This window comes from Triticum aestivum, chromosome 2B, assembly GCF_018294505.1.
Source record: "Triticum aestivum cultivar Chinese Spring chromosome 2B, IWGSC CS RefSeq v2.1, whole genome shotgun sequence".
NCBI lineage: Eukaryota > Viridiplantae > Streptophyta > Magnoliopsida > Poales > Poaceae > Triticum > Triticum aestivum.
The window spans coordinates 26,614,613-26,628,694 of NC_057798.1; the positions used below are offsets into that span (position 1 = coordinate 26,614,613).

At 45.2% G+C, this 14,082-nt stretch overlaps 2 protein-coding genes across 5 annotated transcripts; one reads left to right on the forward strand and one right to left on the reverse strand.

The window, feature by feature from the left end:
* The first annotated feature begins 1,970 nt into the window (after positions 1-1,970).
* On the forward strand, positions 1,971-4,582 carry LOC123043226 (basic endochitinase A). Of its 4 annotated transcripts, XR_006419100.1 has the most exons (5): positions 1,971-2,727; positions 2,931-3,322; positions 3,446-3,520; positions 3,616-3,755; positions 4,253-4,582. XR_006419100.1 is itself a non-coding variant. In XM_044465606.1 (3 exons), the coding sequence occupies exons 1-2, from the start codon at positions 2,009-2,011 to the stop codon at positions 3,316-3,318; spliced, it is 1,107 nt and encodes a 368-aa protein (XP_044321541.1). In that variant the 5' UTR covers positions 1,972-2,008; the 3' UTR covers positions 3,319-3,322; positions 3,446-4,582. The 4 variants fall into 4 exon arrangements, 2 of the variants coding, with proteins under 2 accessions (XP_044321541.1, XP_044321540.1); XR_006419099.1 differs by having other exon boundaries at positions 3,616-4,582; XM_044465606.1 differs by having other exon boundaries at positions 1,972-2,727; positions 3,446-4,582.
* A 1,805-nt stretch (positions 4,583-6,387) lies between these two features.
* LOC100682482 (heat shock protein 83) lies at positions 6,388-9,524 on the reverse strand. Its single transcript, XM_044465603.1, has 3 exons — positions 8,987-9,524; positions 8,695-8,836; positions 6,388-8,512 (listed from the first exon to the last, which is right to left on the reverse strand). The coding sequence occupies exons 1-3, from the start codon at positions 9,137-9,139 to the stop codon at positions 6,669-6,671; spliced, it is 2,139 nt and encodes a 712-aa protein (XP_044321538.1). The 5' UTR covers positions 9,140-9,524; the 3' UTR covers positions 6,388-6,668.
* Between the last annotated feature and the right edge of the window lie 4,558 nt (positions 9,525-14,082).

A 14,082-nucleotide genomic window follows, 5' to 3' on the forward strand; every position in this document is an offset into this window, starting at 1 on the left:
AAACATGCTACAAAGATGATAATTAACAACATGACCATAGTAAACTTGATAATTTATACCTTTTGTTGATCTGAAATGAACACCCAGCAATCTCCTTGATCATTTATATCCAAGTCCTTGATCAGAAGGCCAATAAACTACTCCCAGCTTTGAGTTGTTTCTTGCTCCACTATTGCCCAAGCTACTGGGTATATTTGGTTGTTAGCATCTCTTCCAATTGCACAAAGTAGTTCACCTTGACACGCCCCTTTGAAGAAACAACCATCAAGCCCAATAACCCTTCTACATGCTTTAAAACCTTTTTTCATAGCACTGAAACACACATAGAACCTTTGAAAGATGTTTTGGTCCATATATGTAGGGTCCAAACCAACAAGTATGGTACTACCAGGATTGCTCTTGAGAAGTTCTAGCTGATAGTCAAAGACCTTGGTGTGTTCCTCTTTCATCCCTTCTAATAGCTTCTCTGACAAAGACAGTTTGTCTCTCTCTATCACTGACATTGCCTCATCTCCCCCAACATAGTCCAAATTAGGACCAATACGAACAAATTGTCCACCGACATGAAACCGCACATTCAATATATCGCTTGGATCCATGAAGGCAGCACAAAAACCCCTGCATCACCACACAAATTTGGCAAAAATCAACAGCTCATACAACTCATTGGAACTAAATGCAGGAATAAATCTATGTATTCTGCAAAAACAAAAACAAAAACACAAACTGAACCCTAAACAGAGCAAATCAGTTTGAAATAAAAAAATAGCTCCTACAAGTGATCTGAACTAGATGCAAGATCAAATCCATCTTTTTCTCACAAAAAAATGCCCTAGAAACCTGAACCATTCCTACCTGAAAACCCTAAAAACAGAGCAAATCTTCAGCGTCTGATACGATTACAAGAATACAGGGAAGAGAGGGCAGGGGATTACCGGCGTTTTCCCCAGCCGCTGCGATCTTCTTGCTGTCCCCGAGATCAACCGTCGATCGCCATTGCCGCCTAGAGGAAGGGGAGGCGTTGAGGGCGAGCCAAGGGAGGGAGGGAGCAGTTTCGTGCTGAGGTTTAAGAGCGGGAGTGGATTGGGCCCATAGTGTCCAGCTGGTGGCTATTCCCCCCCCCCCCCCCCCCCCCCCCCCCCTCTCTCTCTCTCTCTCTGCCACATATGCAATGCCGCTGAAAACAAACGCAAGAAGGGCCGGGATAAGCTGGGATCAGATAACACAGGGTGCTAATTTCAGGGAATTGAAGGACAGGGTTCTTTTCAGACTAGGAGTACAAAGACAAGGTTTTTTTTAGACTTTTCCCATTTCTTTTTGGTTTTTGTAAAATACAAGCCGTCCAGACAACAAACGCACGTGAGGGGAATCGATCTGGTTTGCGACAACCACCTATCCTGGCTGCTTTGCTATCGCTTCAAGTAACGATCGATGATGGGCAGCAGCCAGCACAATTTTGCCAATATGCATGCTATGGGTCTGTGTAAGTTGCATAGCTAGAGAGGTCGCACGCATACCTCAGAAGAGAGTTTGATTATAGGTGATGAATGATAATCCCTGCTTTTTCTACCGCCGACTAAATTTGATTGTAAGTTGCATAGCTAGAGAGGTCGCACGCATGCAATTTTGCCAATATGCATGCTAAGTTTGATTATAGGTTATAATCGGTCGACTGGGATTTCTGTAATTCACAATCACACAGACCGAGAACCAGCAAAGCCCCAAGAATGCTTGCACAGTTTAAGTTCCAAATTCATCAAAGACAAATTGTTTTCTAGTAACAGGATAATCTTGTTGTCTTGTCTTTGTAGCTACACCAACCCCGTCCGAGTCTTCATCAAGCCTTAACTAATTTATTATCAACCAAACGTGGCAGATGGATCAATATGTAGTCCATTTCAACAAGTTATGAGGGTGGACATGGTCATGTGCAGTGCAGTGATGAAGAGGATAGGGACGACGAAAATTCTTCGCAAGAGGCGTGCATGGGCACTCCCCATGTGCAATCATGAAGAGGATGCATGACAGGCGAAGCTTCTTCTGGCCAGCCGCCGCGCTCCAGAATTCAACGGCCAAGACTAGTGCAGGCTTAAATTGTTCCATAAAACGGCGGCACTCGGCGCCTCGGCTCATTCATCCAACCATGTCCACGCTGAGAGCGCGGTGTGCGACGGCCATCCTGGCCGTCGTCCTGGCGGCGGCCGCGGTCGCGCCGGCCACGGCCGAGCAGTGCGGCTCGCAAGCCGGCGGCGCCAGGTGCGCCGACTGCCTGTGCTGCAGCCAGTTCGGGTTCTGCGGCACCACCTCCGACTACTGCGGCCCCCGCTGCCAGAGCCAGTGCACTGGCTGCGGCGGCGGCGGCGGCGGGGTGGCCTCCATCGTGTCCAGGGACCTCTTCGAGCGGTTCCTGCTCCATCGCAACGACGCGGCGTGCCTGGCCCGCGGGTTCTACACGTACGACGCCTTCTTGGCCGCCGCCGGCGCGTTCCCGGCCTTCGGCACCACCGGAGACCTGGACACGCGGAAGCGGGAGGTGGCCGCCTTCTTCGGCCAGACCTCTCACGAGACCACCGGCGGGTGGCCCACCGCGCCCGACGGCCCCTTCTCATGGGGCTACTGCTTCAAGCAGGAGCGGGGCTCGCCACCGAGCTACTGCGACCAGAGCGCCGACTGGCCGTGCGCACCCGGCAAGCAGTACTATGGCCGCGGCCCCATCCAGCTCACCCAGTAAGCAGCCACAAAACTCAAAATTTTCTGAGCTTTAACCACATGTTCACGAAAAATTACCAACATCTGTGATAGTACCGTAACCGTAATTAGATCAATGATAAAGTATATTTTCATATGAAATTGTTTGCATTTGGTTAAAAAATTTTGAAAAATGTAGTGTCTTTGTTGGCCTGATTTTGTTTCATGCTGGATTGATCCAGCAACTACAACTACGGACCAGCGGGCCGTGCGATCGGGGTGGACCTGCTGAACAATCCGGACCTGGTGGCCACGGACCCGACGGTGGCGTTCAAGACGGCGATATGGTTCTGGATGACGACGCAGTCCAACAAGCCGTCGTGCCATGACGTGATCACGGGGCTGTGGACTCCGACGGCCAGGGATAGCGCGGCCGGACGGGTGCCCGGGTATGGTGTCATCACCAACGTCATCAACGGCGGGATCGAATGCGGCAAGGGGCAGAACGACAAGGTGGCCGATCGGATCGGGTTCTACAAGCGCTATTGCGACATCTTTGGCATCGGCTACGGGAATAACCTCGACTGCTACAACCAATTGTCGTTCAACATTGGGCTCGCGGCACAGTGAGATAGTACGACTATTATGGGTCCTCGATCTATGCATGTGTGGATGTGATCACACATAAATAAACAATCTTGGGAAGTACTTTACCAAGATTTGTTTACGGAATTTGCTGCTCGTTTGCTGCGTGCAGGTAGGAGGAGAGGTGATCATGCGTGCAGAGAGGAACGTATTCCTTCGCGAACCAAGGGGCAGATAGATTCGCGTTGTGTGCATCTTATGTTAATTCAGTCCAACTCGATTTTTTGTGTGGATTATTGAAGTCAGGCTAACTATTACTCCAACACTCTTATATTTCTTTAGGAGGGAGCACAAATCATCAGCATCTAGCTGCAATGTGCCCTGCTGGACCACACACCACCACCTCTTCATCTCCAAGCTCTCCTCTTCGTCGATCCAGGAGCAGTAGACAGCGGCGGAGCCAGGGAAATCGGATGAGGACGGCAAGTTTTATTAGGATTTGTTGCTATCTTGTATAGAATTGTCGTTTTTGTTTTTATTTAGTATCTGCTATATCTATTTATTTATTTTATAAACTTGTTCGGTGAGCGATGCTAAGCTTCAAAGACTGCATGGTATTGCTGGCTTGAGACGTGCCATGATGAATATCGAATATACTCCCTCCATCTAATAATATAAGATCGTTCTTCAAGCTATGCCATCGAGAGGTGTTCACCTAGCATGTGTGCAGAGTTTATTAAGGAGCTATGTTGCTTAGTGGAGGATTCGCAAAAAAAAAAAGCTGCTTAATTAAGGGTGGTGTCAGAAGTTGACCTTGTTTGCAGTAACTAGGAATTTGATCGAGCAGAGGTTAAGCAAGTAGTACCAGAGACTGACAATGCTCACCAAGTGACATATTCTAGCAAGCAGGGTTGGAATATGCTAAGTTGTTGTCTGAACGGACCTTGCATTAACCTCGCCGCCTTTTTTCTTCCTGCAGAATTGAACTTCTTAAACTTAGTCATCCTGACATGACACAACACAACACAACATCATCACTACAACAGATGGACGGAAAATGCACTTGGAGGCAGACTTCAGAGACACTGAATTTGATGATCAAAGGCAGGACATGACAAAAGAACAGAAAAGGTTCAGCCTTGACAATTGTCTGAATATCATGATCAGAGGCAGATTCAGTTCCACGACATCACAAGAACAAAAAAAGAGTTTCCTTCTCTCTTGTTCCGTCAGAATTGTACACACTATCACACAAGAACAGTGTTTCAAACTAATTTCACCTCTTCTTCAGAGCATCCCTGAAGAAACAGCTCCTACTGCCATTTCTTTCTGCAGAAACTTACTACTGCCAACCTGAAAAGACACAACATCTAACAGATAGATAGATAGATAGATAGATAGATAGATAGATAGATGCAAATTGGATTCACGCACGAATACAAGAACTTTCTTTCGACCAACTTACTTATGTCTGACTCAAATTTTATCAAAGGGCAGTTTCAGCTCCAAAACATCACAGAAGAACACAAATGTTTCAGACACAAACCCTTCTCAGTAAATGGCTACATAGGCTATCAGGTAAAGAACGGCGGGACCATCTGGTCCGTCTCACCGCCTGTTCTGTTCGCGGCCGGCGAGGTGGTTCGCCTTGGCCTGGCCTAGTGGCTAGCGGTGTCCCGAAGCGTCTACCTGGACCGCAAAGTGTGTGTAGAGGCCAAGCTCCATTGAGCTCGTTATTTTTTCAGCGAAAATACCTTTTTCACATCTCAAAGAAATCTGATTAAAGGGTTTCATGTAGACATATATTTGTAGTATACATGTATAAAATTTCATGAACATATATACATAAAAAAGACAAATGCACAGATAAAAATTGGCTTTTTCTTTGTTGTATTTGGTTTAGATATTTGTCTTTTTTGTGTGGCATGCAAATAATCAAATTTATACATAATTGAAGAATACGTGCATATGCATTTGTGAAAATAATAACATTTTTAAAACTTTAAATATATTTTGATTTTTCTTTTGCAGAACGAGCTCCATGGAGCCCGGCCTTTTGGCGACCAAAGGCACGGGCCAACGTGCGTGGGGAGTCTGGCAATGTTAGATGGCCTGGCCCAATTCCGCGTTGTTGTTTTTTTCTCGGTCGTCCGCATGTTTCTTTTTCTCTGCTTCGTATGTCTCGGTCTCCACGTTGTTCAATAAAATAAAATTAATATTTTCAAATAAAAGAATGAAATAAGATAATTTTTTAAGAAATCATGAAATGCTCACAGATTTTAAAAATATTCATGATTTAAAAAAATGTTGGTACATCTCAAAATGTTCGTGACGTTCATCAATTTCAACAAAAAACACGAATTAGTGTTCATGAAAATTTAAAAACACGAATTAGTGTTCATGAAAATTTAGAAAAAAAAAATTCAAAAAGCAGAAAGGATGTACACGAATTTCAAAAATTGTTCCCAAATTTTAAAAAAACTTCACTGGTTCAAAAAATGTTTGCAGATCCAAAAATTGTTCATGAATTCGAAAAACAAAGAGTGCTCGTGATTTTCAAAAGATGAACCCAAATTTAAAAAATTCTAATGTCATGTGAATGTTCTGGTTTGTACTGCTCTAGATCTAAAAAAGAAAAACTCAGTTCTCTCAAATTTCTCTGAGGACAGTTCGTCAGTTCAGGCAAACATACAGAACACTGCAAGTTTGATGAAGGGTGGCACTGGCAGGTTAAGAATTATTAGACGTTTTGAAATGTGCGGAGATGAGTGAACAAATGCATCGGATTCAGAAAGAAGTTTGATCCATCTTGTAATCTCACAGAGCAACTCAACAAAGCACGTTTTAGTATCACAGAAGAACACAAATGTTTCAGACTCTCTTTTTTCTCCAGAATTCGAGCAGACAGGGAACAAACCGACTCTGCCATGGACAAGTCCAGACCATCATCATCGGCTTGGCCGGCAAATGACTTTTACTTCAGAGACTCTTGAATTTGATCATGGCCAAGCAATCTCACAGTAACAATGAATTTGATCAGAGGCAGGCAGAAGAAGAGTTTCAGGCTCGTCTCTGAATTCATTCAGTTCAAAGCAAGAAGACAGACAAGTCAAGTTTCAGACTCAACTCTTCTTTTTTCTCTTCAGAGTTGGACCCGACAGGGAACAAACTCCCTCACTTCTCACATCTCATATCATACATCGCCAGAAGACACATAGTGACACTGATATATTTGACCCAAGAGTCAAACAAGAACGACACCGACACTACCAGACTAACTTCGACTGGACACGCAGCGACCAACAACCACTAGAACTCACTCACCCATGGACGCACACGACACTGCTCATCTTCTTCTCCTCCTGGTTGGAATGAAATGAGATTCTTCAAGAGATTCAGTCCACCTCCTCCATCTTGCTCTCCTCGGCACCCTCCTCCTCCAGCGCCGCCATGTCGGCGTCCTCCTCCTCCGCGCCATCGGCGGAATCGTCGATGTTGAGCCCGAGCTTGAGCATGCGGTGGATCCTGGCGGCGAAGGTGTTGGGGTCGTCCAGGCTGAACCCGGAGGTGAGCAGCGCCGTCTCGAACAGCAGCATCACCAGGTCCTTGACGGACTTGTCGTTCCTGTCGGCGTCGGCGCGCTTGCGGAGCTCCTCCATGATGCCGTTCTCCGGGTTGATCTCCATCGTCTTCTTGCTCGACATGTAGGCGCCCATGCTGCTGTCCCGCAGGGCCTGCGCCTTCATGATCCGCTCCATGTTGGCCGTCCACCCGTACTCGCCGGTCACCAGGCAGCACGGCGAGTCCACGATGCGGTCGGATACAACGACCTTCTCCACCTTGTCGCCGAGGATGTCCTTGATGGTCTTGCAGAGGCCCTCGAACGCCGCCTTCTTCTCCTCCCTGCGCTTCTTTTCTTCTTCGGTTTCTTCGTCGAGCTTGAGGCCCTCCTTGGTGGCGGACACCAGCTTCTTGCCGTCGTACTCCTTGAGCTGCCCCACGGCGTACTCGTCGATGGCGTCCACCATGAAGAGCACCTCGTAGCCGCGCCTCTTGAGGCGCTCCAGGAAGGGCGAGTTCTCCACGGCCTTGCGGCTCTCGCCGGTGATGTAGTAGATGTCCTTCTGCCCCTCCTTCATCCGGGTGACGTAGTCCTTGAGGCTGGTGAGCTCGTCGCCGCTCTTTGTCGAGTGGTAGCGGAGCAGGTCGGCGAGCTTGGCGCGGTTCTGCGAGTCCTCATGCACGCCCAGCTTGAGGTTCTTGGAGAAGGCCTCGTAGAACTTTGCGTAGTCCTCCTTGTTCTCTGCGATCTCGAAGAAGAGCTCGATGCACTTCTTGACGAGGTTCTTGCGGATGACCTTGAGGATCTTGTTCTGCTGCAGCGTCTCGCGGGAGATGTTGAGGGGGAGGTCGTCCGAGTCGACGACGCCCTTGACGAAGCCCAGCCACTCCGGGATGAGCTCCTCGCAGTTGTCCATGATGAAGACGCGGCGCACGTAGAGCTTGATGTTGTTCATCTTCTTGCGGGTGTCGAAGAGGTCGAAGGGCGCGCGGCGGGGCACGAAGAGCACCGCCTTGAACTCCAGCTGCCCCTCCACCGAGAAGTGCTTCACGGCGAGGTGATCCTCCCAGTCGTTGGTGATGCTCTTGTAGAAGGACGCGTACTCCTCCTTGCTGATCTCCTCCGGCTTGCGCAGCCAGATGGGCTTCTGCTTGTTGATCTGCGCCCACTCGTGGCTCACCTCCTTCACCTTCTTCGTCTTCTTCTTGTCCTTGTTCTCGGAGTCGTCGTCGACCTCCTCGACCTCGCCCTCCTTCTTTTCTGCAGAATCATCGTCTTCGTCGTCGCTGATCTCCTTCTCGGTGGTCTTCTCGGTCCAGAGGTAGATGGGGTAGCTGATGAACTCCGAGTGCTTCTTGACGAGGTCCTTGAGGCGGCGCTCCTCCAGGTACTCGAGCTGGTCGTCCTTGAGGAAGAGCGTGATCTTGGTGCCGCGGCCGAGCCGCTCGCCCTCCGTGTCGAGGGTGACGGTGAAGGAGCCTCCCGCCTGCGACTCCCACACATACTGCTCGTCGTCGTTGTGCTTGGTGGTGACCACCACTTTCTCGGCGACGAGGTAGGCCGAGTAGAAGCCGACCCCGAACTGGCCGATCATGCTCACGTCCGCGCCCGCCTGAAGCGCCTCCATGAACTCCTTGGTGCCGGAGCGCGCGATGGTGCCCAGGTTGTTCACAAGGTCTGCCGCCCGCCACAGCAAACAATCAATTTAGTTCCCGTTAGACATCGTCAGAGTTCAGAGGCAACTGAAGTTTCAGTCTGAATCTCTGAATTAGTTATCGTTAGAAATTCAGCAACCAAGAATTCAGCTAGCGTCCATGATCGATTGATTGGGAGGGAAAGAGGAGGGAGGAGAGGCATACCTGACTTTGTCATGCCGACGCCGCTGTCGATGATGGAGAGCGTCTTGGTGGCCTTGTCGGGGACGAGGCGGATGAAGAGCTCCGGCTGCGCGTCCAGCTTGCTCTTGTCGGTGAGGCTCTCGAACCGGATCTTGTCAAGCGCCTGCAAGCAAGCATAGCAGCATTCGCGTGTGAGCAAATCAAGCAAACAGACAGATTGCTCTGACTCTGACGACGAACGAGCAAACAAGCCAGAGAGGAAACAGAGCAAGGAAGAAACAGAGGAGCAAGCAAGGAAGAGAGGAGTACATACATCTGAGGAGTTGGAGATGAGCTCGCGGAGGAAGATCTCCTTGTTGGAGTAGAAGGTGTTGATGATGAGCGAGAGCAGCTGGTTGATCTCCGCCTGGAACGCGAAGGTCTCCGCCTCCGCCGCGCCGCCGCCCATCTGCACGTCCGTCGCCATGGCCTCTCTTTCGCCGGAAGATTGGGTTGGGGGGAGATGGATTGGATGGGTCGGTGGGTGGGTTCCTCGCTGCGTGCAATGCCGCCGATTCGGATTCGCTCGCTGCGGTGCTTGGTTGTCGCGCTGAGAGAAGAGATTTGGGAACAAACAGACAGATTGACGAACAGGTGGCGAGCGGGTGGATTTATACCCCGGAGAGGGGATCGATCGGGGCCTTCGCAGGTGTTGTGGCGCCTTCCACGGATTGCGGGCGCGAGCTCGCGGGGAGAGGCGGGAGCTTGGGCGCGCGTTCGCGGGGGTTCCCGAAGGTTCTTGCGGCTCCGTTGGTGCGCGGCGAGGGAGGCGGTTCGCCTTGGTGTCCCGAAGCTTCTACCTACAGCTACATAGTACTCGTACAATGGACCTCAGAAGAAACGGGAAGCTATATCTCGCTTGTACGCACGCCTCTACCGCCCGCGTATGGCCCGGCCCAGGAATGAATGCCCAAACCAGAAAGCAAAAGTGAGTAGGGTGCGTGCGTGTTGCTGTATCAAATCGAGATTGTGTGGGTACTCGCTCAAGTTCGACGCTATCAAAAATACAAATCATTGGATGGATGCCCGGGCGTTGAGAAGACATGGCGCTTTTGGAGGCGGACAGAACAATGTCAAAGAGAACTCGGCAAATGAGCTCGGGTTTCCTTTATTTCTCCCTGTTTTCTCCGTGAACATCTTGTAAAGTACACGGGTAACTCCTGTTAAACATAAGACATGCATTTTCAGAATTACGTGATGAAACCATTTCTAACATTTTCTAAGTATGTGTGGAGCATTCTAATGCGCGGTAAACATGTTTTCATACATGACAAGCATGAGTTAAATTCACAAAACAAAAAAGTTCAAGACAGGATGAACGCATTATAAGTTGACGGTGAACATTTTTAACACACCATTTAAATAATTCTTCAAGACAATGTGAACATTTTTTAATAATGATGACATGAACGTTTTTTACGTCAACATCTTTGTAAATTATTGTTTGTGATGTTCATCAACTTTTTTTAAATGTTCATGTTGTTCATCAATTTCAATAAAAACGCGAACTAGTGTTCAGATTTTTTTTAAATGTTTGTGAATTTCAAAAAAAAAACTTCATCGGTTCAAAACTATTCACCAATTCAAAAACTATTCATGAACTCAGAAAATTGTTCATGCATTTGAAAAAAAAACGTTCATCAAACAAAAAAGTGTTCATGATTTTCAAAAAGTATACCCAAAATTCAGAAAACGTTCGCCGATGCAAAAATTGTTTCTGAGTTCAAAAAATGTTTGCAACTTCAAACAAAATGTTCACGAATTTGTAAAAATGTTCATGAATTCAAAAGAATATTCACAATTTAAAAAATGTTCGTGAATTAGTAAACAATGTGTAGGAATTTGAAAAAATGTTTATTATTTGAAAACAAATCTTAAAGAATTTGAAAATATGCTCATGATTTCAAAACAGATGTTCAAGATTCCAAAAAAAAATGTTCAGAGATTTGAAAGATGTTCATGATAAAGAAAAAGGAAATAGTAAAAGAAAAGGAAACAAAAAGGAAAAAAGAACAAGAAACATAAAATAAAAAGGAAAAAAGAACAAGAAACATAAAAGAAAAAAGAAAAAGAAACAAAAAACATAACAAAAAAACAAAGAAAAAACCCGAAAAAACCGGTTAACGTTCCCAAAACCGATGAGGAATACACCTAAAATGGGCCGTCCCAAACGCTGATCGAGCTCGCTAGAGGGGGTGCGCCCTGGGTCGCTCTCGGGCGACCTGCGTGCCAAATAAGAAACTACGCTTCTCCTATGACCAGGGGGAACAAAGATGACCCTGCCTACTGTGCGATTCGTGAGTGACAAGGGTTGTTGGCCCAAGCCGGGGCAAACATTGCTCAGGTGGACCCGGCCCAAGCCCGGACAGACATTGCTCGGGTGGTACTGGGCTGGGTTTCTAATTGGGGAGTTCCAATCTAGCACTTTGTGCGCTAAGTATTTTTGTATTGCATATTCCACTTAAATTTCCCATCTTCGTGTTGCTCTCTCTCTCTCTCTCTCTCTCTCTCTCTCTCTCTCTCTCTCTCTCCTCTCTCTCTCTCTCATATCTGGCACCAACATTGTACTTCACATGCATGCACGACAATAATGTGGCAGAACCACTCTCTCTTTTCTTCCACACAATAAATTCAACATCTTTTTCAGCTTGGCTAATTTATATCAATATCTTTTCAACTATATATTCGTCTTTGAAATATTTTCATATTTGAAATTCTTGTGCCCAAATCTTTAAAATGAGATCAGTCTTGGATATGTTTTTAACCACATTTAAATTTGAACATATGTTTCACATTTTGAAATAATCAGTTTCACAATGTTACATTACAATTTCACTTTATGTTGTCACCGTTTCATAATTTAGAACCTACATTTCACTTTTCACTGACTTGGTGCACAATAAACATCTATTTCAGTTGCATATTTTTTAGAACACACATTCCACTATTTTGAAATAAACTATTACACATGTCCAAATAATCAGTTTCGTAATGGTACATGACAATTTCACTTTGTATAACTACTATTTCACAATTCAAAACTTACATTTCACTTTCCACCGGCTTGTTTAAAAAAACATCTATTTGAATTGAACATTTTTCAAAACACATATTTTTCACTCTTTTTGAAATAAACTATTACACATGTCCAAATAATCAGTTCCACAATGATACATTAGAATTTCACTTTCTGTATAACTCTTTCATAATTTTGAACCTGCATTTCACTTCCACTGTCTTGTTTAAAAAAATAACATATATTTCATTTACACATTTTTTGCATTAACATATTCCACTATTTTGAAATAATTAGTTTCACAATGATACATTATAACTTCACTTTGTGTGATTATTACTATTTCACAATTCAGAATCTATATTTTATATTTCACTAGTCTGTTTCACAAAAACCACATCTATTTCAATTGCATATTTTCCAAATAACATTTCCAATTTTTGAAATAAACTGTTATACATTTCAAAATAATCAGTTTCGCAAAGCTGACATTTCAGTTTCATATTTGGGTTAAATAGGTTTCTAGTGAAATAGTTTTTTTTTGCAAATTTTTATAGTGAAATAAGTTTGTTTCACATATGAAATGTGAAACATTGAAATTAGAACGTATTTGAAATGTGTCCATTATTGGTCTTATCCTATATACTTAAGAAGTTCATCCCCACTACCATATTTATCTAAACATGCAAGTTGTCCACATCAGCATCAGACCATATCAGCAACTCTAAACATCCATACATGCCATGTCATGCCTTCAGTTTCCATTTACATGCAAACAGATCGAAGCCCAGCCCCTTCTTGCGTTTTGTTTCCTGCGGTAGTAAAGAACTTCACCCACTTTATGCATTCTCGCATGTCATTAATTAATGTTTAACCAGCGCACAGTTCTTACCTTATAAAGTTCCACCATACCATCCGATTCATCTCCCTTAATCAACGGCATTATTCCCCTTAAACTCCCTCATGCCATCCAACTTCCTGCAAATTGTAGGCTGTAATAATTACAAATCAAGGATTAAAAGCCCCCATTGGGGCATTGCGTTGTGGTGACCGCAGGCTCAGCTCCAATTAGATCACCTGCCTCTCATCATGTATCCGGGCGGAGCGACCGGTGACCTAGGGCCCCATCCTCTTCCTCTCCCAATCTCCCTACCCGAGCCATTCTGTTCTCAGGTACCAAGCACCTACAAGTTACTGCTGTTGTATTTGCTCAAGGCGTTGAATTCGAAGACCTCCATCGTCGACCGGCTGCATGTCGCCTGCTGCAGTCCCCATGACCTTCGCTCGATCGAAGTTTGGTGTCATCTCCAGCGCCTCCACCCTGTATCTCTTTCCTGTTGCACATCATGGACAAATCCCCTGCTTTTATCTACCCTTTGACTGCAGCAAAGACCTTGCCCTTGAGCAGGTAAATAACCAATGGTGTCAATCCATGATTATGTCTCCTAAATTAATATTGCCGTGCGGTTATCCTTCATGCACCTCTATTTCTTCTCATACTGATTATAGTGCTCAGCGAAATATGGATTCTCCATTGCCTGCAGGTCCTCCCCCTCATGGCATCTGTACCATGTAGCATGCTATTCGTTGTTGTTTTTTTGTGTGTAAAATGTAGCAGTTTATTTTTGATTCCTTCATTCCTAATCCTCCTATTATCTTGCTACTTTAGCATGAGGTTATCCTACATGTTTTGGTTATTATGTCCTCCCCCTCATGGCATCTATACCACGTGGCAGGATATTCCTTTTTTAGGGAATCATAGCAGGCTATTCCGGATTTCTCCACTACTAATCCTCCTATTATCTTGCAACTTTACCATAAATTTGTGCTACATGATTTGCTTATTATTTTTTACAACACCTTCTGTAAATCTGTCCAGAGATGGATGAAAGATCGAATTATTTTGACAGGAAATGGTAGGACGTCTTATACAAATAAGTTAATCTTAACAGGCACGCATAAGATAAAAATAAGGAAGATGATCACATCAGATTATCAAGCCATTTTTGAGTAGTACATATTGCTTTTCTAACTCTATGGGGTAACGCCATATAATTTGTGTTTAAAAGTTTCCTTCCAATTACCCAAAAGCACATTTGGCTCACCATCATGCCTCTGATCTTACCAGCATATGAAGCGTCCATTTGGTTTCCATTTTTTCCCCAAAGTGTGTTCCTTAATTCAATTTCTTTCAGGACTGCCAAGGGCAACCAATGTAAAAAAAATTAGTTTAGAACCCAATAATTAAGCATGAATAATATGATTTACTCATTATATATTTTGCCAATTATAAATCATATGTACTATGCATGAAAAAATGATACTTATTACAATAATATGATAACACATATGTA

Excerpts from the sequence above, each read along its gene's own strand:
- LOC123043226 (XM_044465605.1), top strand. The coding sequence starts at position 2,009 with ATGAAGAGGATGCATGACAGGCGAAGCTTCTTCTGGCCAGCCGCCGCG. Across the intron at positions 2,728-2,930 it reads GGCCCCATCCAGCTCACCCA|CAACTACAACTACGGACCAG; the intron begins GTAAGCAGCCAC and ends GGATTGATCCAG.
- LOC100682482 (XM_044465603.1), bottom strand. The coding sequence starts at position 9,139 with ATGGCGACGGACGTGCAGATGGGCGGCGGCGCGGCGGAGGCGGAGACC. Across the intron at positions 8,837-8,986 it reads TCATCTCCAACTCCTCAGAT|GCGCTTGACAAGATCCGGTT; the intron begins GTATGTACTCCT and ends GCTTGCTTGCAG. Across the intron at positions 8,513-8,694 it reads CGTCGGCATGACAAAGTCAG|ACCTTGTGAACAACCTGGGC; the intron begins GTATGCCTCTCC and ends GGCGGGCGGCAG.